This window comes from Spermophilus citellus (genome assembly GCF_964194105.1).
Source record: "Spermophilus citellus genome assembly, chromosome: 2".
In the NCBI taxonomy this organism is placed as follows: Eukaryota; Metazoa; Chordata; class Mammalia; order Rodentia; family Sciuridae; genus Spermophilus; species Spermophilus citellus.
Window position 1 is genome coordinate 248976484 of NC_138183.1, and position 25697 is coordinate 249002180.

Genomic DNA, 25697 nt, shown 5'->3' on the forward strand with positions numbered 1-25697 from the left:
TGCAAGTATTTAACCACAGGTTGTGTTGCCTTTGATCTTTGTATACACAGCACACTGAAGTGTTGGGATCGATTTACATATCTCCTCTAGAGAAGTATAGTTTAAAAAGTGACAGTGTAAATAAAATAAATGTATATGTATGTGTGGATGTGTGTGTGTATAGATCCTGTTCTTCACTATTTTAACTTAAAGGCACTTAAAACAACAGGTGCAAGAAGATCATTCTAACTCTTTTTTTGGGGGGGAGGGGGGAATAATACAGTATTTTGTTTAATCTATTATTAATGAATATTTGAAAACATTTACAATATTAATTAAAATTTACCTGGGCTGGGGGTTGTGGCTCAGTGGTAGAGCGCTTGCCTAGCGCAGGTGAGGCACTGGGTTTGATCCTCAGCACCACATATAAATAACTTAATGAAATATATATATATATATATATATATAATTTGCCTAAGAGAAGGAAAACTCCCTTTATTTACATTTCAATATTAATAATAAGATATCAATATAACTGTGGTCAGAATCATTGTCCAAAACATCATGCTTGACACAATTCAGTTTTTGTATAAAGTTCCTTGCCTGCAAGAAAGTACATTTGATTTACTTCACTCTTAGGAATATCTCTTAATGCTAGGATGGCCCCTTCTTGGTACTTCTTCAGCTGTTGATTTCTTAGCATAGTTATCTGTGATTGTATGAATGGAGTTGAGTGGAGAAGTACTTATCCTGTTAATTCCAAATAAGAGTACATAATCAGTTACTATAGTAATAAGAAGATAGAGAGATAATTCAACCGCCCACTATGTTTGAGGCAACTAGATTGAGCCTAAGGAGCTTAGCCAAGATTCAGGAATAGGAGCCCACATAAGATAAAGCACCAAGCCAAACTGGGAGCTTAAAAAAGAACAAAGCCATAAATTGCATGGCAGCAGTGAATTTTCCACCATTTTTCCTGGGGCTTTGGACAATCTCAGAGCCCACTTCTCTGCATAAGCTTTGGCTAGGGAGCTACAGTTGGGGAGGAAGAGACAAACTCCAAGGTCTTTTAAGTTTCTTAGAAGCAGATGAGCAGGGCACAGTGGCACATACCTCCAGAAACCCGGGAGGCTCAGGCAGGAGGATCCAGGTTGGAAGCCAGCTTCAGCAACTTAGTGAGACCACATCTCAAAATAGAAAGGGCTGGTGTAGTAGCTCAGCAGTAGAGAGCCTATGGGTTCAATTGCCAGCACAGGAAGGACAGCAAAGGAAGAGAGGAAGGGAGAAAGGGAGGGAGCAAGGAGAAGAAATCCCTATGTCAAAGCATTCTCCCTGTACTAGAAGGAAGAGCAACACCTTTCCTCAAGAAAGAGAATTCAAATGGAAAAGAATTCTGTATAGACCTTGTTAAATAAGACTTCAGGGCTGAGGATGTGGCTCAGCCATAGAGCAATACCCTGGATTTGATCCCCAGCACTGAAAAAAAAAAAAAAAAAGCAACTAATGATGATGATAATAATGTTTTTATATTTTAAGTCTCCCCACATGATTTAGGTGCTTCTTTGTCTGAGTCAGTGTGTAAGGAACTGACTCTGCTTTTTGGGTCTTCATTTCTTTATGAAATCTCCTGTGCCACAGAAAACTATATTAAAGACATTTTGTATGCTTTTCCCCTGCTATCCTATCTTGTGTCAATTTTATTCTCAAGTCCAGCCAGGACCCTGAGGGTGGAGGTGGAGTTTTGCTCCTTCCTATAAAACTGTATTAAATGTAAAGCTATTGAAAGACAAGAAAGGAACCAGATATGGCACACACCTGTAGTCCCTGCTGCTAGGAGGCTGAGGCAGGAAGACCACTTAATCCCGGGAGTCTAGGGCCACCCTGAGCAACATAGCAATACCCCCACTCACTGGGTCTTAAGCCATAGGATACCAATACCCTCCACAGAACCTGACACAACAGCAAGTAAACGAGTGATTGAAAAGATGAACAGCCACACACAGGCCTTTCCTCTGCACTGAATTCTGACTCCCTAAAAGTAGAACCAGCTTCTTTTGTCTCTCTACTTCTGCCATTGCATGCCAGCACTGAGCCTTGGAGTCAGGATGCTTGGGACAAATCCTGCCCCTGACCCTTGGTGATTGTAGGGCCCAAGGCAGAGTTCCCTCTTAGTCTGTTTGCTAATCTGTAAAATGGGGTGATATTAGATAACACATAAGAATACATTCCCCAAAGGGAGAGCCACACGTGAAATGATGCTTATAAAGTGCTGAGCCTGATGTCTGGCACGTGGAAAATTCTTGGAAAATCCTTGATCAGGACACACAGGCTATTAATAACATGAGAAGAGTCACATGCTCATCATCACATGATATTCACCAGCTTCCTGGGGAGAAGAGTCAGAGGTAATATAAATAAATGCTAGTTTTATGTATATTATTACTCAACCAACCCATTGCTGAGCACACTGAGCTAGTGACTGTCGAATCACTAGGATGGAGAAGGGGCCTGTCAGATCAGCCGAAGCAGATTTAAAAGGGCCCCCGAATGAGGCTTTATTGAGATATCACTCCCGGGCGGAACTCCATCAGACCCACAGAGTGGACAGGAGAAGGGTCTGAGGAGAAACCGTGTGGAAGCTTGACAGGACTGGACTTTTATGGGGCTTACAGCAGGAAGGGAAGGGCTTGGGACAGGAAACGGTGTTTTTAGGGTCCCTTGTCCCTTTGGAGTTGGTCAGAGGAGTTGGCTGAACTCCAGGATTGGCCAGGGGGTCCTGCTGATTGACAGGCGTTTCCCATGGCGCCTGATTGATGTTCCTTTCCCGTGGCTGCTTTGTTCTGATTCGCCTCTAAGTCGCCACCACCGACCTAACAGTGCCCTTTTGTTGTTGCTTTTGCAAGTGCTGGGGATGGGCCCCAGGGCCTCATGCATGCAAGGCAAGTGCTGTACCTCCAAGCTACATCCCCAGCCCAAGAAGTTCTGTCTTAAGGAAACCAAACAGACTTCTGCCTCTCCTCACCCTCTGCTTCCAGAAGGGTCTAAAATGTTACCTCCCTTACCCTTTGTCCTATTGCTGGGCCAGACAAAAGCAAATAAAGACAAAAGGCTGGGAGTGCAGCTTGGGGCTATAAATTTTTACTTTTTTTACAGCTTAAAAAGAGGAGCTCTTGGGCTGGGGTTGTGGCTCAATGGTAGAGCGCTTGCCTGGCACGTGTGAGGCACTGGGTTCAATCCTCAACACCACATAAAAATAAAGGTATTGTATCCATCTACAACTAAATATTAAAAAAAAAAAAAGGAGCTCTGTAAGAAGGCCCCAGATCTTAGTGAGAAACTGCTACTTGATGCTACCACCATCACTAGCAAGACTATCCACTTTAATCTGTTTTCTATTGCTCATAATAGATACCTGAGAATGGATAATTTATGCAGGAAAAGTTTATTTGGCCTACAGTTCTGGAGACTCATAAGTCCAAGACCATAATACCAGCTTCTGCTTGGCATCTGGCAATGGCCTTATACTGCATCATAACTTGGTAAGGACATTACATGGCAAGAGACAGCAAGAATCTAAAGAACCCATTAATCCATGAAGGGGCTGATCCATTCATGGAGGTTCTGCCCAGTCACCTCCCAAAGCTTCCACCTTTCAAATACCATTAACATCTTGAAAGGATAAAAGAAATTGAAGTTAAAATGTAAAGGACCGGTTTTATTGTAAAGTTTCTAAGCTGCAAAGCCTGAGTTAAAATGTAAAGGACCAGGTATTGTTAAGTTTCTATGCTACACTCAAAGCCTGAAATTCCTGTAGCTGTTAGGACAATTCCCGGGACTGCCCATTAAATAATCCCCCCTGACCACTTACTTGTTTAACAACTTGGACCCTGTGCAGCTAGGCACGTAGGCACCTCAGGGCCCAAACCAATCAGTTTGAATGTATCCCCCTCCTTAGGAATGACCTATCACTCCAGCCCGACCTGTTCCCGCCAATGAATGTACTAATCATGTTTGAGAATTGTTGTTTGATTTTCCCACGGTGTATGGTGATTTGTTAAAGGGGACTGTGATGTATGTAAAGTCCCTGCCCTCCCTAAAGAAGTGTACTTAAGCACTGCTCAACCCCTGCTCCGGGCTCTTGGCCGCTCTCCCTTCTTGAGTGAGCCTGGAGCCCCAGCGTGCTGAATCCTCAATAAACCCCCTTTTGCTATTGCACGAGTCGGTCTCTTGGTGGTCTCTTCCTCCGTCGTTCGTCGGACCCTTACAATCTGACTTCTGGGATTCAGTTTCCAAAATATGAAATTTGGGGAACATTTTTAAACCTTAATACCCCTACACCAAGGGAAGTGAACAGAATAGAACCAATATCTGACCCTAAAGCTTCTACATAGCTCAGCTATGGAGCCCCAATCTTCTGAAAAGGGAAATACTAGTTTTTAAGTATTTGCTGTCTTCTCCACGCTTATGTCCTAAAGAGGATGGATTCAAGAATCCACTGTTCTTAGTCTGAAGGAGTAACTGAGCAAGGGGAAAACGGCTCAAGGCTAAATTGATGTGCAGGCAAGAAACATCCCTTGGGGCAGGGTAGAGAGGAAGGCCAAGGCAAAGGAGGGAAAAGGGAGAGGGTGAGGAGAGAGCAAAAGCAGGTAAGATGCATTTAAGGGGAGGCTTAAATGTTCCAGATGCTTCTTTACACACTAGGAACAGATTCTGTGGTGACATGAGGGACTCTATTGATTAACAACTCAAAACGGAAATACTCCTTAGGGAAAAAGCATTCATCAGCCAAATGAATACAGGGTTTACAAGTGTCCAGGCTGTTGTAAGGCTTGATGAATGTATCAATTTTGACAGTTTGCTCTGACCAAAAACGTCAGGCTTTTATGGAAGATGATGAAGGATAACTGGTAACTTCTTTCCTATCTCTCAAACACCCTCAAGTCCTGCTAAAAAGAGAAAAAAAAAAAAAAAACCCGAGTGAAAATGCTCTAAAGAGCTGTGCAGCATAACCAATATCTACCCCCTCTTTAAAAGTACATTTCAAAACCTTTAACCTGGGAAACATGCCGGGTTCTCTCACTCCCATGTTTGCGAAATGGGCCAGTTTGAGTAACTAGTAACTTAAGTGGGTATTTGTTTTGGTCTGGCCAGCAGTCTTCACTGGGTATCTCTGTGTGGTCCTAGTGGAGTTGCCAATCACAGTGCCTGTGACCTGGCTGTGACTGGTAAAGGTGGCCCGAGTCCCCAGGCTACAGTACTGATTGCAAGAAGCATGACTCACATCACACCAATCAGGTGTCTTCTCTGGGAATGGAAATACATTTTTAAATAGACAACTTAATTAAAAGCCTCTTTCCTCTGGGGATATTTAAGTGTAATGACATAAGCCTAGAACCATCTATCTGCCCTCCCCTAGGGCATTCGAGAAACCCATCTGCAACAACAGATAATTTGGCCACTGTTGGTCCTGTTGGTCTCTTGAGTCCCTTAAGTGCCTGTTGTCAGTTTTGGCCCTAGAAATCCAGTTACAAAAACTTTTTCCCAGCTACAATCCTGTTTTTGGATTAAGAGTTGGACTTGTTTTTTGCCACCTGGAACAGGAGAGTCGAAAGCAAGCCATAAATTTACTGGACTCATCCATGCAGGACCACACACCTCACCCTGCTCACTCCTCCTCCCAACCTTAAGCTGGTGGGGGCAACACCACCAATGGAAGCACACAAGTACTCCCCCCCTCCCTTGCCAAACTGAAGAACCCTGCTAGGCACCCAGGATAGCATCTTACACAAGATCACCACATCAGGAATGGAGAACTAGGCAGATGAAAGCTGCCTACTCCACCCAGTGTGCTTCAAACTCTTTTACCATAGGGCAATATAGGGGACGGCCAGTTATTAGGAGTGGAGTTCTTTGCCACCTCCAGGTCACCTGCAGAAGGGAAACCTTTCAGCAGAGCTTTGCCTCTCACCTTCCCCATATCCAAAAAGGAACCATTTAAGCTGTTGCCTCCAAACAGGGCAACCAAATCAAAGTGCTACATATCCAAAGGTCCTCACAAGTCCACGTTACTGTACATAAAGTTTCCCTTCACTTTTAAGCTGCTGTGCCAACAGCACTATGATAATAAACACCAGATCATGATGACTGTGGGACTGAGAAAGCTGGCTGACAGGAACCACACCACACCCCCGAGATTCTACTCCCTTTGCCCATCCTCACTCTCACAGGTCCTTACATGCTACAGAACAAGAAAAACAAGCAACAAGGTACTGTGATCTTTATTCCATTAAATGACTGGGAGTAAAACAGAAACATGCTTTTAATATACTAATAGCATAATCTCATTCCATTGCACTTTTTAAAAACTATATTGAAATTTGAAGCCATCCAAAAGCAAGGATCTAGCAGAACATAATTTTAACAAGTCATTTTTTAAAGAAAAGAAAAACAAAACTGAGGAACATTTGTATATGTTCAAGATTTAACCCCTTTAAGGTTTACATCCATGATAGCTTTTGTCCATCTGAATTAGAAAGTTTTGGGAATCACTACAACCTTCCTTTCATCTTAAAAACAGTACATTTAAATTTTATTTGTTACATGAAATTCCTTCACAAAGAAACATTTTTTGTTTTTCAAAACCCTTCTGCCTCTTGATCTTAGAAAGTTCCTGATATGGGGTACTTCAGCTGCTAATTATCTGTTTTAATCCCATCCTCCTTTTTTTGTTCATTATTTTTATTTGTAGTTTGTTTCCTGTGTGATTTAGGAATTTGAGTCACAGTGCTGAATTTGGCTTTTTAAAAGAAAAACGGTTATCAAAATTACATTTAAAAAAAAATCCTAATTATACTGTTAGTATATAGGATACTTGTTACATTCGTTTATTTTCTCTTAGAAGGCACTATGACGATTTTGAAGAACAATCCTCTGGATTAAGGCACCCTTATTATTCTGAACACAGTAAACCCTTGGTGATTGTAGCTGACAGCAGACCACTGATCCTGAAACTCAGGTTAAGAGCTGTCCACCTGCCTCCAGACAACACCAAATTTTCCTTTATTGGTACTTTCCACCCTCTGGGTTAGTCTCCTTGTGGTCTCTGAATCACAATATGTTTATAAAAGTGACAATTCCAGGGACATAGCCCAGACCAACAGAGGCAATCCCTGGGTATAAAGCTGAGGATCACAGAGTTAAGTCTTAAATGCACTCCAAGGCAGATGAGAACCACTACCCAAAATACAGCTACAATGAGACTTTTCATAACAGGAGGAAAATTGCTCAAGTGGAGTCTTTTACAATGGGCTTCTTAATGTCATTTAAAAAAATTACAGATAGTTTGTACTTTTAATAACTGAAGCTTATCTTCATTATGCCCTTATGCCTTGACTAAAATTTTGTTGGATCCAAATGTAAACTGAAATGACACAGCCCATGTTGGAAACATCAAATCATCCTGAGCTACATTCCAATAGTTCTACAAAGGAAAAAAAAAAAAAAAAAAAGATCAGTTCTATGAAGAAGACTTACATATGTTTCATCTTTTTTTTTTTTTTTTAATCCTGGGTGAGGGCTATTTTATTGGTTTTGTCTGGGTAAAATCAACCTAATTTCTCTAGAACTCTCATACATATCTGTGCTCATCCAAACATACCCTATCCAAGGCACCATTTTCATAAGCCAGGTTAGAAACATTCTGTGTTGATTTGCTAGATAGAGAAAGTACTCCAAGTACAAGGCAGTGTTTTTGTTTATTTTCCCAAAGTAAGAGGAAAAAAATAGAATAAATAAAACAAACAATAAGCAATTTTGTTAAAACATAAACCTCCATGGAATAAGCAGATTTTTTTGGTATACTGCTTTAAAAAAAAAAAGTGACAACTGTGAAGATTTTTATCACCATACAGTATAACAGTTTGCCCTGTCTACAAACTTATCTAGAAATATTTCTAAGTGAAAGACTCAAAACTTCGATTCTACTATTTTAACTATAAGCAAATTGGAACTATTAAAATTGGCATGCCGGGTGCGGTGGCTCAAGCCTATAATCCCAGCGTCTTGGATAATCCCAGCGGCTCGGGAGGCTGAGGCAGGAGGACTGCAAGAAGTTCAAAACCAGCCTCAGCAATAGCAAGGTGCTAAGCAACTCAGTGAGACTCTGTCTCTAAATAAAATACAAAATAGAGCTGGGGATGGGACTCAGTGGTTGAGTGCCCTTGAGTTCAATCCCTAGCACCCCCCCCACACAAAAAAAATTGGCAATTTCTCCTGAAATGAGTTATTTTAACGGAATTTTAAAAAAATTTCCACATACAGTTTAATAAAAATGTGCTCCATATATTGTTAAGAAAGTGCAAATTAACGATGTGTGCATGAATGTCCACCAGCAGTGACAGAGCAATGAACACTGACTCTTACACAATAGCCCAAACAAAGCAAAGACTGAAGGGGGAAAAAACTGGAAAAGACATTTTCAACCTGGTTATAAGCAATGAGAAGACATCTTTCATGAAATGGTTGATATAAAATGATCAATTTACTGTTAAAAGAGAAAAGAGGCCAAAAAAAGAGACCAAAGAACTGTCACACAAAACTTTATATAAACACTTTCCAGAGGCAGAGTAAGGTAACTAAAAACAATGAAAAAAACTCAGAGTAATTCTTGTAAAGGTTGTTCCTGTAGAAGACCAAAACAGAAATGGTGAATTAAACAGGAACAAAATCCTAAGACATTATTAAATCATACACTTTTTTAAATAGAAACCAAATACTTCTGTATTAGAATAAAGAGATGCATCATCATCCTTTGTCACTTTTAAATGTAGAACCACTTTGGACAATTATTCTGAAATCTGTAAATTTACTTACATGTAAATTTACTTATGGAATTCAGTAAAATTTTAGTTATCAGCAAGGCCTGTAAGTATGAACCTTCAGAGAGATGAGAAGTCACCTCAAAATGCACCAAAATTTCTAAAGTGAGCTTTCAATTTATTAGTCAAAGCTTGGTTATCACTCAGATGCAAGTGAACAGCTTTTAGAACAAGCTGAAATTTTTCTAAAATGTTAACAGAAAGTGAATAAAATAGCAAGAACTTCAAGACAAGATGGTATGTAAATATGAAAATATGTAAAGGGCTTGGAATTAATTCAGGATTTATAAAAATATTTGAGAGGTAAAGTGTTTTGTCAAAAGAAAATTCCCTGACAGCAACTGAATGCTATACTTTCTTTTTTCTCCTTTCCATTCATACTTTATGTATATAAAATTTCCAGTCAGGTTTTGCCTAAGCCCTCCAACCTCCCTCCCACAACAAAAATCAAATTATCTTAAAAATAAAGGTTCATATACCTGAATGTTTATATAAATACTTGTAGGCAAGTTTTAAAATCTGCAATTCACCATTATAAATCAAAGAAAACAAAGCAACCAACAGATAAAACTTTTTCATCTCATAAAGTAAATTTTTTAAAAAATTCATAGATAATTCTAGATACTATCTATATTTGGGTAGGACTTTGGTCCTTCCTAAGCCAGAATTATTCTAAAGCTACCAGACTAATGAACACTAAAAGTAAATACAGGAAGACTCATGAAGTGAAATTAACAATTTTAGCTTCGTTATTAAGAACATTAGTGCATAGAAAAATATAAACAAACAGTTTGGGCAAAGACTTTAAGTCAGGTAATTCAATTATTAATTACTGTTAAGTCACTTGAAAAAGGACATTAAAGGCATTAATATTTGGTAATCTTTCCTCTAATCCTTAATATAAAGTTCTATACTCATGCAAAACTCAAAAACAAAATATCTCAAATGACAATTTTGTTTGAGAGCTATGTATAACATACACATGTTATAAAAAAATGAAGGCACAAGTTCAAGTGACTGACAGACGTTCACAGGTTCATTCAAACTCAGCTTTTTCCTTAAAGTATCCATTCTCATTCCTCTTATTATGGGCTACTCTGGCTTTTCAGGCATGTTTACCTCTGTACTAAAAGCCACAGGAACAAAAAATAAAGCAGATTCAACAAAACTACCAAGCTATCAAGTAAAAGACCTTATATTCTAAAGTATGTATATTTAAATATGATATGGTTTTCCCATGGCATATGGCAAACAGAATCTTAAAATTATAAATAAGATTTTAAAAGTGTAGTGGCATCATTTTCAGTTATTCTTTAGTTCTGAAGCTTCTCCAAGTTTTGTAAACTTTTTAAAAAAGGACACTGTCTCAAATGAGTAAGGTATGTAAGAATTGACAAGTTTCACCCACAATAGCACATTTTCATGAAGTTATCCTCCATCTCTTCCCCTTTGTGTCCACAAAAGCATGGATTCAATCTTAAAAGGCACTAGAGTGGCACATAAAAGACTTAAAAGCTGCATTTCCACATTTTTTTTTAGCTTCCCCCACTGCCTATAAAGTGCACAAAGCAGAGAATAACAAGACAGATATGGACTTGGATCTAAGAGCAAGAAAAGAAATGCTTCCAACAGAAATGGAAGTGTGTTTAAGAATTTGAAACCACAGAAGAGGTCAGTTCATTTAATGCAGTTCCCTGTTGCAGCTCTTGCCAGATGGTTTCCGATCTGCCCTTCCTCTGGACCTGGACCCAGGGCCATGAAGAGATCCAAGAATCCAGGAACTGGTCGGGCTCCTGCTGGATCTGTTAAGATGCTATTGAGCTTTTTTATCCATAGGTGGTCTCCCAACAACTGCATCCCTCACAGCGGCTTGAGTAGAATTACCAATATGAGAAGAAACCTGCAAAAGTCCATTTATTCAATATGTAAGTTAATGAAATACAACACAGAACCCAAGACAGTCCTTGGAAATAAACTTTCCTCATCAGTATGCTGCCAAAAGAAGGAAAATGAGAATGCAGGGTGAGGGGAGGCTATGGCAGCAGCTAACTCCCAAGAGTCAGTGGAGCATCTGCCCCATAGCTGGGGGAGTGTGGGTGGCTTGCCTGGTTTCATATGCTACTTGACCTAACTGATCTGTTCATGTTACTCAGGAAAAGAAACAAGCCAGGCTCAAAGATCTGTAAGATTTGGGGCTAGGATTGTGGCTCAGTGGTAGAGCACTTGCCTCACACGTGTGAGGCACTGGGTTTGATCCTCAGCACCAAGTAAAAGTAAAAATAAAGATACTGTATCCATCTATAATTAAAAAAAATATCTAAAAAAAAAAGATCTATAAAACTGGAGAACATGCCAATGCCAAAAGCCACTGGCTCTTTTTTTTTTTTTGGTTGCAGTTGGACACAATATCTTTATGTGGTGCTGAGGATTGCGAGGTGGGCGCTCTACCAATGAGGTTCAGCCCCAGCCCAAGTCACTGGCTTTTTGCAAGATTTTTAAATGAAGGAGAAACCATTTTCTAACCCAATAGGATTCAAAACAGAACATTTTGTTGAGTTCCTATTTTTTTCAAAGCTCTTGATTTTTCATGAAACAAATTAATCAGGGGAGTAGGCATAGAAGAGAATTACACTGGAATTGTGCTTAAAGAGCATGTAATTTTAAAAGTGTCCCACGAGGAACAAATAAGTTCAAAACTTTTTGCATTAAAGACTAATTTTAGGCAAGGAAACAAAATATTAGGAATATTAATATTCTAAAGAAAAATAATATATAAAATCCATCATAAAAAAATGAACAAGGTAAGTTTCTCATGCTTCGTTTCACGATGAAATTCTCCCAAACTGAGATATAACAGAAACACAAATATCTGTCCATTATCAACTCTCAGCCAGCAAAAACACTTACCTGCTCTAACACATATGCTGCACAAAAGTCAATAGCTCCGCCCAGCTCTCGATATTGACCGGAATACCTGATGTACCCCCAAGTAAGGAGCGCTATTAACAGCAGTCCAACCATACAGTTGAACAGTTGGGCCACAATCTCAAGACCAATGAAGCCGGTGAGGCCTGAGGCTATGTACAAAATAACAATGACTGTGAACAGCACTGCAGGGGTTCGGAGAGTACTAAAGACATTCTTGCTACCATTGTGCCTGCAGAAGTTTTCATAGAGTTCCTTGATTTCTGCCTCCAGCTCCTGCTGGTAGCGAAAGCTAAAATCCTTCCCACCCATCTTCTTGGTCTTCTTAAATTGGTCCAGAGCCAGTTGTCTGAATTCACAGTGCTTCTCCTCTAAAATGTCAGGAGACATATAAGGTTTCTCTCCCCCACAAACCTAAAAAGAATAAAAATGGTATACTGAAAATCCCTTCAAAAACAAGTGCTGAATAAAACAAGTGAAAAGACATAGAAGATGTTTTAAAATATTAGAACTTAATGTTAGAGAGACGATCAAGGCTAATAAAGTCACTTAAACCACCAGAGTACTAGTAATCGGAAAGAGCAGCTGCACTGTAATAAAACCTTGGTTAAAAATGTTAATAATCAGAAGGCCCCGATCACCAGGCAGACCTGAAAACAGCTCTGCTGCCTCATCAGAAGATGCACTAAGCAGGATCGAGTTTGGACTTTTTAATTAAGCAACAATGCACAGGGTACACATATTTCAGAAAAAGGAATATGCAGCACATACCTTCTCCATGCTATTATAATAAATGTCCTTGGCAGAGGCTGCAGCTGCTAAATTGTTGGCTTCAGCAGTGGCCTTTTAAGAAATGAAAGCATGAATTACAAATTCTTCCATTTTACCAAGTAAAAACCATCCCTTACCTTCTTTTTACCAAGTAAAAACCATCCCTTACCTTCTTCCCCATTCGTTTTTTTTACTGACCTTCTGCTGTTTTTTAATTGACCTTCTGCTATTTTTCAGGTCTTCTTATATCATCAATTAACGAATAAATTACACCTTTTCTACCAAACTTTCTACCAAAACATGTTTCTTTGATCTAAAATCTTTAGCATGAATTAAAACTCCATAAGTCAAGGAAAACATCATTTCCTTTGCTTCAACTTTAAATGTAAAAAAATAGATGAAAGCTATAATCCTAGCAGCTCAGGAGGCTGAGGCAGGACTGCAAGTTCAAAACCAGCCCCAGCAACTTAGCAAGGCTCTAAGCAACTCAGTGAGAACCTGTCTCTAAATAAAATGTAAAAAAACAGCTGAAGATGTGGCTCAGTGGTTAAGTACCCTTGGTACCAAAAAAAGAAAGGCTTGAGCTATGAATATAGCTTAGTGGTACAGAATTGAGAATTTGTTTAGCTTGGATAATGCCCTGGGTTCAATCCCCAACACCACCAAAAAAAAAAAAAAAAAAAAAAAAAAAGATGCAAATAAACACACACACACACACACACACACACACACACACATCTTTATGATGTCAATCACAGGCTCTACCTACCTTTGTGAAAATGTTTTGCTACTAAAGAAATCAGTATTTGGCAATAAATGCCCTTATGTTCAGCAAATGAAGTCAGAAAGTATTTCAAACAAATGATTTTTTTTCTACTTGAAAATAAAAAACCTGAACAGTGTGCATCGTAAGTAGACAAGTCAAGACATGTCCTACTGAAGTAAACCCCAGATGACTAGAAGTCACTTGTCTAGTACAGTGGGTATGCTTCGCCTAGGCATAATGAAGCAATGTTTCCCAAAGTTTATGTGAGAGGAAGAACAGGAAAGAGAGGCCAACCTGTTTTAACTGTACCACTGTGAATGAAGACAAGAAAACCAAAAGGCACCCACAGTGCAGCAAGGTGTGCTAAACATCAACATATCTAGCATTATGGGAAAGGCGAGTTGTTTCATTCTCTTCTTACAGGATTCTGTTTTACTGTAACTGCAACAACTTGAGCAATTAAAGGATACCATTTAAGATATCAAAGGACTGATTACCTGAAGCATGGATTTGGGGTGAGGCAGATCTTCTCCTTGATAAATTTTAATATATGCCTTAGAATATAAACATAAGAATTATTATGAGAAAAGTCATTCTGTCATAGTTTAATCATGCTCTAATTTTTTGAAATGGGGACCATACAACTGCAATTTCCTAAAGACCTACATCAACAACCAGGAATTAGCAAAAACACAACACACCTTTGAGTGCATGTTAGCATTTTTATCTAAAAATGTTCTCAAGCACCAAAAGCCTAGCAACCCTTTCCCATCAGACTCCCCATGCACACTGGTCTCACCACAACCTGGGTAGAGAGACCATCCGCCTGGAGGTAGTCGGGTCACAACTTCCTACCCATCTCCTGTCCACACCATCTTCCTTGAAGAACCATCTTCCTTATGCAACTGTAAACACTCCTCAAAGAGAGTGCAAAGAACATCATTTGGTTCCTAGACCCATACTGCCACCCAGCGGCCCATTCTGGGAAGGGCACTGAGGTCTCAAAATGCATTTCACCATCTCCTCCAGGAAATTTTGAAGTTTCAGAATATTAAAATTCAGGATGGTTTACAACCTAGATTAGTTTTATCAAAAATCAAACAGTTTAAATATAAAACCCATATTTACCTTAAAATATTCCAACAGTCCGCGACAGGTAACTTTTGAGCCATTGATCTCCTTTTCCATTAACTTAGATGGATTTAATACATATGGTATCAGCGCCTGCAACTGCTCTTTGAATTCACCAGCAATATCTGTTCACAGAACCATGAAAAAGGAGACAAGAATCCAAACAGCCTTATTCAACCAAAGTGAGCATAAACACAAACTTCATAGGGTATCCAATTATTTTAACATTTGCTTGCTGAAAAGTAGTGAGAGGAATCCCAGATTATATGTATGTTTGATACTTCCTGGATAGTACCAGGATGCTGACAGATCTCTGTTCAAATGCACCTCTATTTGTCTCCTTCCCTTCTGGCATGTGAAGTCCTCTCTAGTTCAGAAAAGAATATATAAAATACTCTTATCCTGGTTTCCATTCTGGGATATTCAGTTTATTCCCTAACTGTTCAAGAAATTTCAATTTTTAAAACAATGTTACTAATAAGATCTCAGAAACTAATAAACAGCCAGGCAAAGTGGCGCACACCTGTAACCTCAGTGACTCAGGAGGTTGAGGTAGGAGGATAGCAAGTTCAAGGTCAGGCTCAATTTCTTGGTGAGACCCAGTCTCAAAATTTAAAAAAAAGGGGGGGGGGAAGGGGGGCTGTGGATGTGGTTCAGTGGTAAAGTGCCCTGGGTTCAATCACCAGCACCCCCCACAAAAAAAAAAAAAAAAAAACTAACCCACATAAACAACCTTTTAAGTTGTCTCAGGCTTTTGCTGCACCCTCTCACTAGCCCTTGATATCAACCAGAAATCACTGTTCATTAATATGCTTTATTTTTGTTATTTCCTATTATCTCCTCAGATAACTCTCTGGGCTACCTCAAGATGAAAAAAACCATTGTGTCAGGAAAAGTGACAGACGCTTTACAGGTTCTACAAAGTTCCCACAGAGGATTCAGGAAGGTGCTCAAACAAGAGCTAGTTTCTTAAAGTGAGAATTAGCCTGTCCAACAGTAAAGAAGCAAAATTAAAAGACAAATCTTATTTGTATAATCTTCTAACACCTTCCTGAGTTCCCAACTTCCAGCTGAAAATAAAGTAGGCTGGAATTCATAACAAGGTAAGAATTCTTTAACACCCCACAAACCTAATTATAATATTAAAATTTAAAGCACAAAATTTCAAGAAAAGTGAGAGAAATTTCTTATAAACTTGCACTAAAAAAGTATCTGCCATTCATAATAATGGTACACATCTGTAATTCCGGCAACTAGGGAGGTTGAGGCAGGAGGATCCCAAGTTCAAGGTCAACCTGGGCAAATTAGTGAGCCCTGTCTCAAAGTAAAATTTTTAAAAAGGCTGGGGATATAGCTCAGTGGCAGAGCATTTGCCTAGTATGCACAAAGCCATGGGTTCAATTCCCAGTAAAGCAAAAAATAAAATATAAATCCTATGTAAATTCACATTTGCTTGCATATACTAAAGAAACTCTGGAAGCTTATAAAAAATGAGAGACTTTTCACCAAAAGCTTAACTCTTTTTGGAATTTTAAACATAGGAATGTATTATCTATTTAAATTGTTTTATGGTTTCAATTTTTATCATACTGAAAGACTGTTCCGAAAAATATTTCGTGCAGGGAACTGGCAGGATACAGGTACTACAGATTGCATTTTACCAACATTTACAGATCCTAAGCCATTCATGTTTAACATTATTTCAAATCAGAATAGACAAAAAACTATATACCAACAGAGATAAGCTCAGTCCCTCATGATGTCAAAGATTGTGCTCTACAAACCTTTCTATTTAATTTCTAACTAAACAGTAACTATATTCATCTCCCTACTCCAGTAGTTAGGAAAAGACATTTTTCTTTATACTAATGACAAAGTCAAATTGCGTCTGATGAAATGGGGTCTTAAAAAGCAGCTAAATCTCCTAGCTAATTAATACAAGCAGGCAGCAGCAGCTCAGTTTCTATTACACCACAAATGAAGATGGTATTTGGTAGCTGTTTGAGTAAGTAGTCAAATCTTTAAAAGTATAGTAAAATAAAACCACTAAAACAATTCCTAAAAGATTTGAGGAAACATCTAGAAATGGCTTCTTACGAAATTTAAATTTTCTATAGAAACTACATTAAGGTTCTCCAAAGAATTACCCCTAACCATTCTAAGGTTGGCTTTTCCAACTTATATGGAATAAGACTATGAACACTAAATCAAGTAATTACACAAGTAAACTTCAGATAATACAACATCCAGGGTTTTTTTTGGTTTTGTTTAGTTTTGGTGCTGGGGATTTGAATCCAGGGTCTTGTGCATGAGAGGCAAGCACCCAACCAACTAAGCTATATCCCCAACCCCAACATCCAGGTTTTTTAACTCTGAGAAATACATCAGCTCTACTTACAGGTGTCTTGTAAAAAAGGCTGTGGGTCTTAGGCCAGCACCAGCCAAACACTCAAAAAAGTCACCTGTTGTTTGCAATTTAGCATCTACTCTTCACTCAAAATGCTTCAATGTGGTTAAAAGGTTTCCTAAAATTACAAAATATCCATCTCCAATTCTAAAAAGTACAGTCACGCATCACTTAACAGCAGAGAGACAATCTGAAAACTTTTTTTTTTTTTTTAAGTTGAAGGTGGACACAATACCTTTATTTTATTTATTTATTTTTACTTGGTGCTGAGGATCAAACCCAGTGCTTCACATGTGCTAGGCGAATGCTCTACCACTGAGTCACAATCCCAGCCCCTGAGAACTGTTTCATTAAGCAATTTCCTCTTGTGAGCTCATGGATCGTTCTTATACAAGTCTGCATGGGATAGCCTACTACATATGTAGGCTATGTAAAAATATATATATGGGACCACGTATATCTTGACTGAAATGTCATTATGTGGCACATGGCTATACGTAAACTTTCGCAGAACTAAAACAATTCCTTTTTTTTTTTTTTTTTTTTTTTTTAGGTACTGGGGATTGAACTCAAGGGCTTGACCACTGAGACACATTCCCAGCCCTATTTTGTATTTTATTTAGAGATAGGGTCTCACAGAGTTGCTTAGTGCCTGGACTTTGCTGAGGCTGGCTTTGAATTCTTGATCCTCCTACCACAGCTCCGGATTACAGACGTGCGCCACCACGCCCAGCCCTAAAAGACTTCTTCACAAGCAATCCTCATAGACACAGAGGACTATTTAACTAATGACATTTTTTAAATGAAGCAAAAAGGAAATCATTTTTCAAATCTTTCTATTGAAAAAGTACTTAAAAAACATATGTATATTAAAACAAACAGGATCATACTACATATGGTATTGAGCAATCTTTTTACATTTAATAATTTATCATGAAAATCTTTCTTTGTAAATACATATAGATCCACCTATATACCTTATCCTTTTTTTTTTTAAGTTGCAGTTGGACACAAAACTTTTATTTCACTTATTTATTTTTATGTGGCACTAAGGATGGAACCAGGATCTCACTCAACTGCTGAGCACTCAACCGCTGAGCCACAACCCCAGCCCAATATCTTATCCTTTTTAAGGACCACATTTTATTCCTCTGTACCGAGGTACTTTAATTTAACCAATTCCTGATAAACATACATTTGGGTTGTTTCCAACTACTCTCCATAATTATAATGCTAGTGAAGTTTTAGCCTTGGACATACATTTTGTCCTCTGATTTGGAAAACTCCTTGGATAAATTCCTAAAAGGAGAATACTGGATATCAAAGAACATAGACATTTTAAATTTTGATACTGCCCCAATACTACAAAGTTTATAGCTCATATCAACACATTTGTGCTTTGATTATTGTGATGCTGCCCGTGTTTTCATTAATATATTCTGACCATTTTTTGTTTTGCTTTTTGCAGTGCTGGGGATCAAACCCAAGGCCTCACGCTAGGCAAACATTCTATCACTGAGCTCTATACCTCCAGCCCTATATTTATTCATTTATTTATCTAAAGTTGTAAATGAACACAATACCTTTATTTACTTACATGTGGTGTTGAGGATCGAACCTAGTGCCTCACATGTGCTAGGCAAGCACTCTACCACTGAGCCACAACCCCAGTCCCCCTATATTTATTCCTGAACTTATTCTCTCATGTAATAAAGAAAGACCTAGCTGGGCACGGTGGTGCACACCAGGAATTCCAGCAGCTTGGGAGGCTGAGGCAGAAGAATTGGGAGTTCCAAGCCAGCCTCAACAAAACACTAAGCAACGGAAACCCTGTCTCTAAGTAAAATACAAAATAGAGTTGGGGATGTGGCTCAGTGGTTCAGTGTCCTTGAGTTCAATCCCAAGTACTCCCCCAAAAAATTTTTAAATTAAAAAAGGGCTAAGATGTAGCTCAGTGGTAAAGTGCTCCTGGGTTTAATCCCCCAATACCAAAACAAAAATACACACACACATACATATATATAACCTACACACAGATACATGCGAATTCACGCTCAACTTTTTCTCCCTACCTAACTCTGAAAATTCCCTCACAACTGCTTTTATTAGGTAAGAGATTTCTAACTCATGTTTGCCTAAGAAGATTTCTCTCCCAAAGCCAGATCTTTTTTTTTAATATTTATTTTTTAGTTGTTATTGGACACAACCACCTTTTTTTCACTTGTTTATTTATTTATTTTATGTGGTGCTAAGGATCTAACCCAGGGTTTCGCACTTGTGAGGCGAGAGCTCTACCACTGAACCACAATCCCAACCCCAAAGCCAGATCTTAATCGTGGATTTTTCAATCACAATATAACAGTCTGCAAGTTTCCTCTTCAAGAATGCAGCCAACAACTTAAAATTACCATGTAAGTAACAAATACAAGGTCAAAGATTAATCTCTAAAAGTGGGTTCCTTTTGCCATACTAAGATCAGCTAGACTGTAAGTCTTGAATTGGTTAAGTACATTCATTTTCTTGGATCCACTAAATCAAATAAAGTGAAAAATGATGCATTTTATATTTAATATGAAGCTATGAAAATCTTCTACTTTGAAAGGCAAGTTCCTCTGGTAACTAAATAGTACATATCCTCTGAAAGACTTCCCATAAACAACAAAGAATTTCTATTTCTGAATAGTACAGCTTTGGGACATCAGAATCTGGAATGTGAATCTGCCCTACACTTTCACTGAGCACTTTGAATTACTTAACATGCCTAATTTTTACCAATTTATTCATCTGTAAGTTAAGGGAAATGATATTAACTTCATTAAATTATTGGGAGCCTCAGTATGAAAGCACCTTGCATAGCAATGGCAGCTCAGCTAGGTCTCCAAAACTAGTAGCTATTATTATCAACACTTTACCAGGAATTGAGCAGCTTATAAACAAACTACTCAGCTAAGCACATGTAAACTGTGGGCCAGCCACTAAATGACTTAATGAATGAGGAACAAAATGCCTTGATGAATAAGGAACAAAAATAAGATAATGGAACCTAAGAGTCCCAATTCTTAATTCCTCTAACCTGCCATCCACTTCCTGATATTAAAACTTGACCTGGCGGGTTTTGTTATAATTACAACATGAAAACAACACGCATCATGGTACCTTTACTTGGGAAGATAACTTCACTTGATAAATAGCCTTCCTTTATTTAGCACTTCCATATCTATTTTTTTCATTATTTTTTGTAATAGCAGATTAAGAGCATTTCTTTATTTTATTTGTTAATTTTTAAGTGGTGTTAAGGATCAAACCCAGTGTCTCACACACACTAGGCAAGCACTCTGCCACTGAACTATAGCCCCAGCCCCTCACTTCCATCTCTTGTAAAAATCAATAATTATAACATCTCTTAGAAAGATCATTGATGGATATAACCATCACAATTTCAGATGAAGAAATTAGGGTAAACTAATTCTTTTTTTTTTAGTTGTAGTTGGTCATAATACCTTTATTTATTTATATGTGGTGCTGAGGATTGAACCCAGGGCCTCGAACATGCTAGGCGGGCGCTCTACCTGCTAAGCCACAACCCCAGCCCCGGTAAACTAATTCTGATGGTCACATTAAGTCAAGAGCAAAATGTGAACTCGACTCTAAATACTATTTTTTCTTTTTTAACTTTTTTTTTTTTTAAGAGAGAGTGAGAAAGGGGAGAGAGAGAGAGAGAGAATTTTTAATATTTTTATTTTTTAGTTCTCGGCGGACACAACATCTTTGTATGTGGTGCTGAGGATCGAACCCGGGCCGCACGCATGCCAGGCGAGCGCGCTACCGCTTGAGCCACATCCCCAGCCCACTATTTTTTCTTATAGACTATTCTACTTCTCTTAAGCATTCACTACTTGATCGCTTTTGGTATCAGGGATTGAACTCGGAGGCATTTAACCACTGAGCCACATCCCTAGTACTTTTTATATTCTGAGAGAGGGTCTCACTAAATTTCTTAGGACCTTGCTAAACTGCTGAGGCTGGCTTTGAACTTGCAATCCTCCTGCCTCACCCTCCCAAGCCATTGGGATTACAGGCTTGAGCCACCACACCTGGCCAACTATTCACTTGATTTTTAATTGACATTTATTGGTCATTACTTAATTCCAAAGATCAAGTCACATGTTTAGAGTAACAACATCTGTAACACACCTTGCAATTTCCCATCAAAATCAGGACTTGTGGCCACCTGGAGTCCTGGATGTGGTAAGAGAAAACAGGTAACATCGGAGAAACATGAGTGGATGTGATTTCGAACATTCTGAATTTCTTCATGTTGATGTTCCTTCACCTGCCAATGAAGAACAACTATTTATCGACCAAAGACTATTTGGTTTTCTTCACTAGGAACCATTAGAATAGAGACAAAGGAAAGATTTCCCTTACTTACAGATGAAGAAATTGGTAAAAATTAGGCATGTTAACTAATTCAGCTGTGATGGATTACATACACCAATAAAAAAAAAAACCTGAGAACCCCAAGAAGCAGTAAATGCATGAATGTGATTAACCATGCTTGACTCTCCCATAGCTAACTAAGAAGAGGTACTAAAGAAAAAAAATGAGTACACAGGCCTGGGGTTGTGGCTCAGTGGAAGAGTGTTTGCCTAACATTTGTGAGGCATTGGGTTCAAACCTCAGCACCCATTAAATAAATAAATAATTTAAAAAGAGTACTGCACAGTACTTAAGAACAGAGATTCTATAGGATGGAAGGAGGGTCTAACCAGTTAATAGTGATTAAAGACCCCTGTGCTTTGGTTTTGGGGGAACAGGCTAGGTCTGTTTATATCTATGTCAAAACAAATATGAATTCTGAATAAAATAACAGAACTAAAATTCTGAATATAAAGACACATATAGAACCTGGTTTAAAATATGAAATGGAGATTGTAAACACACTTGGGTTTTTGCTCAAAGTTCTTCTCTACATATCTCGGTGCATTTCATACCCAGGTTCTTTTGATTTTTTTTGGTGGTGCTGGGGATTGAACCCAGGGCCTTGTGCATACACGGCAAGTACTCTACCAACTGAGCTATATCCCCAGCCCCCACCCAGGTTCTTTTATATCATGAATAAATTATGTTAGTTTGTGCTAAGATTCATACATATATTTAATACATTTAGTATAATTTTCAATTATCTGTTTTAAATACAACAGCCAAAGGCAAATAAGAAAGCTGTCAATACTTTTAGAAAATTCCCCAGGAGATTTTCTTTCCAATTACCTGTAAACGCTTATCCAAAAATGCCATTCCTCCTTGCAGTCCATAGCTGTATTCATAGGGGAAACTCCAGTCTCGAACCAAAAACATCAGTGTCTATTTAGAAAAAAGAGAACATATAACATGGCATAAATGCATTTTCAAGATAATAATGGCAGTAGTTCTTTGCTTAATGCTGATTTCTACAAAGGAGGCAAGGACATGTGCTGAACAATTTTTCTGTTCTATAAATGACACGTTTAAGCCAAATGTGAGGTCAATGTATCCCATCTGTTATTTTCATTCCTACAGATTAACAGAAATAAAAAAGACTGCCAAGAAAACATTAAATTTGGGCTGAAGGTAGGGCTGAGTGATAGAGCATTTGACTAGCATGTGTGAGGACCTGGGTTTAATTCCCAGCACAGAAAAAAAAAAAAAAAAGGAAACATTAAATTCAAATCTTTGCTCTAAAGGCAAATAGGAGGCATGTAGTAAAGAAAGAAGGAAAAAAAAAATGACATGGCACCAGCTAATCATAAGATCAGATCTGTTACTTACATTAGAAAAGGAAAAGAAACAGCCAGGCTTGGAACACATCTGTAGTCTCAGCACTCCTGAGACTGAGGCAGGATGATCTCTTGAGCCCATAAGTTTTATCACCAGCCTGGGCAACATTAGCAAGACACTCAACCAAAAAAAAAAAGGTACACTGGCACATGTCTGTAATCCCAGTTACTCAGGAAACTGAGACAGGAGAATCACAAGTTTGAGGCAAGCCTCAGCAACTAAGCAAGACCCTGTCTCAAAAGAAAAAATAAAAAGGCCTTGGAATGTAGGCTCAATGGTAAAGCAGTAAAGCATCCCTGAGTTTAATCCCCAGTACCAAAACAAAGAAGGAAGGAAAAGAAATAATGTTCACATATTAAGGCACCTCTAGTCTTACTGAGGTTACTGTGCTTTCTCAAGAAACAATTAGATAATGCAGAGGTCAGCAAATGATTTCTATAAAAGGCAAGAGAGTAAATATTTTAAATAGCTCCTCAACTCTGCTACTGTAACAGGAAAGCAGCCATAGCTGACACATAAACATGTGTTATGTCCCACTAACACTTCAGCTATTGCTGATGTCTGAACTTCAGATAATTTACATGTCTTAAATATTATTCCTATTTTCATTTTTTTCCCCCAACCATTAAAATATATAAAAACAAGGGCTGGGAGCCAGGTGCAATGGCACATGCCTGTAATCCCAGCAGCTTGGGAAGCTAAGGCAGGAGGATCACAAGTTCAAAGCCAGCCTCAGAAAAAATGAAGCACTAAGCAACTCAATGAGACCCTGTCTGTACATAAAATACAAAATAGGGCCGGAGATGCTGCTCAGTGGTCAAGTACCCCTGAGAGTTCAATCCCTAATACCAAAAATAAAAAATAAAACCAGGGCTGGGGATGTAGCTCTGTGGTAGAACATTGGCCTACCATGCATAAGGCTGTGTGTTCAATCCCCAGCACTGCAAAAAATTAAAATGTGTGTATATGTGTGTGTGTGTGTGTGTATGGCTCACAGGTCATATAAAAACAGGCAACAGGCCACATTTAGCCTGTGAGCTATCATTTGCTGATTTATTTTAACTAAAAACAAAGATATGTATTACATTCATAGTTAATAATTTACCTGGAAGGGTTTTTGGGAAATTTCATCCATTGCCAGACGACCGTATTCTGTGAAGAGCTTTAAAAAAAGAAGAGCTTTGGTTTGTAAAGCAAAATAACTTAAAATAATTGTATGTTATTCTTTAGAAAAGTATTCATTTAACAGACTGGATACTACTAATATTAAAACCAAAGTTCTATAGTTTTAAAAGACCACAGAAGCTATGAACCTTAAAATAATCTTGGTGATTCCCCTCTCTCATATCCCAATTCATCAGTCAAACCAGAATCCAACCACTGAGTACTTCCACATGGGCTAGAATACTGCAACAGCCTTCTAACTGGTCTCCCCACCTCGGCCCTTGCCTCCTCATGGACTATTCTCAAGACAGCAGTCACAGCAGCTCTGCTATACATAATGTTAGAACATAGCATGACTCTGCTCACAACTCTGTCAACCTCACTTAGTATTAAAACTAGTCCCTATATTGTGATCCAGACACATTGGTCCCTCTCACACTATGCCTCAAACACACTGGGCACAAAGCTCCCTCAGGGCCTTTATTCTGGTTCCTCCTTCTGCCTGCAGTGTTCTTGCCCATATATATCTATCTTGAACCTATATATCCTTGGGTTCCAAGTACAGTGGCACACATGTGTAATCCCAGCAACTTGTGAGGCTGACACGGGAAGATCATGAGTTAAAAGCCAGACTCATGAGACCCTGTCTCAAAATAACATATAAAAAAGGGCTGAGCATGTGGCTCATGGTTAAGCACCCCTGGGTTCGCTCCAAGGTACAAAAAAAAAAAAAAAAAAAAATTCTTGGGATTGGCTCCCTTGATTCTTAAGGTCTTTACTCAAATAGTCCTTCTGAACAAACTTTCCATAACCATATACCTAAAAAGATTACAACTCTCCACATAGTATTTCCTAATCCGTGTCCTTTTTATTTTTCTAACATTAACCATTATCTAATATACTACATCTCAATACTTGTCTTGAATAGTGTCAATCTTCACAACAAACATTTAAACCACAGGAGGGCAAGAACATCTGCCAGTTTTGTATTTTGTAACAAGAAGCAGCAAGAAAAGTACAGGGCCATAGTATTCATGACATTCAAATGACTGAATCAATGATTCAGGTTGAGACTTTACAAGTACATTTACCTGTTTTTTTTGTGAAGTCTCACTAAAAGTATAACAAAGTGATATTTAAAAGTTAGAAATTGGGGTCTGTCACATGACTGTAATTTCAGTGGCTCAGGAGTCTGAGACAGGAGGATCATGAGTTCAAGCCAGCCTCAGCAAAAGCGAAGCATTACACAACTCAGTGAAACCCTGTGTCTAAATAAAATACAAAATAGGGATGGGGAGGTGGTTCAGTGGTCCAGTGCCCCCAAGTTCAATCTCCAGTACCAAAACAAAACAAAGCTATAAACTGGGGCGGGGGATAGCTCAGCAATAGAACACTTGCTTAGCATGTGTGAGGACCTTGGTTCTTTCCCCAGCAATCCAAAATAAATAAATAGAAATTATAAACTCAGAGACAGAGTGTCTGTAATGTCAGACAGACCCTGTAATGTCAGCAACTTGGGAGGCTAAGACAGGAGGATAGCAAGTTTGAGGCCAGTCTCAACAATTTTAGCAAGACCCAATCTCAAAATAAAAAATAAAAAGGGCTGGGCTGGGGAATCTAGCTCAGTGGTAGAGCACCCTTGGGTTCAAATTCCTACTACCAAAAAAAAAAAATATATAAACTCACAGGATAAAAGGGATGGGAAATAACATGACAGCAAATAGAACTATCAAAACACTCTGAAAGAAAGAGACAGATAACTGTCAAATTTTAGCTTTCTATGCCCTGTAAGAATTCTGTGAGAGGAAAGAACCAATAAGAAATAAGCAGATTCTCTTATGAGAATCCCTTAAAGGCTCAG

The 25697-nt window shown here is 38.5% G+C and overlaps 1 protein-coding gene and 1 pseudogene across 4 annotated transcripts in view; both read right to left on the reverse strand.

The window, feature by feature from the left end:
• Positions 1-541: 541 nt before the first annotated feature.
• LOC308641918 (phosphatidylinositol N-acetylglucosaminyltransferase subunit P-like) lies at positions 542-950 on the reverse strand (annotated as a pseudogene). The gene has a single exon. The product of its transcript is annotated as a phosphatidylinositol N-acetylglucosaminyltransferase subunit P-like (transcript).
• Positions 951-6239: 5289 nt separating this feature from the next.
• Positions 6240-25697, reverse strand: part of ATL3 (atlastin GTPase 3) — a 50637-nt gene continuing 31179 nt past the window's right edge. For all 3 annotated transcript variants that reach the window (XM_081263802.1, XM_081263803.1, XM_081263804.1), the window contains exons 6-13: positions 23778-23834; positions 22127-22219; positions 21050-21188; positions 14446-14573; positions 13815-13871; positions 12552-12623; positions 11763-12194; positions 6240-10755 (exon numbers count right to left, since the gene is read on the reverse strand). In XM_081263802.1, coding sequence (XP_081119928.1) covers positions 10669-10755; positions 11763-12194; positions 12552-12623; positions 13815-13871; positions 14446-14573; positions 21050-21188; positions 22127-22219; positions 23778-23834 — 1065 coding nt within the window. In that variant the 3' untranslated portion in view covers positions 6240-10668. The remainder of the gene's footprint in view (positions 10756-11762; positions 12195-12551; positions 12624-13814; positions 13872-14445; positions 14574-21049; positions 21189-22126; positions 22220-23777; positions 23835-25697) is intronic.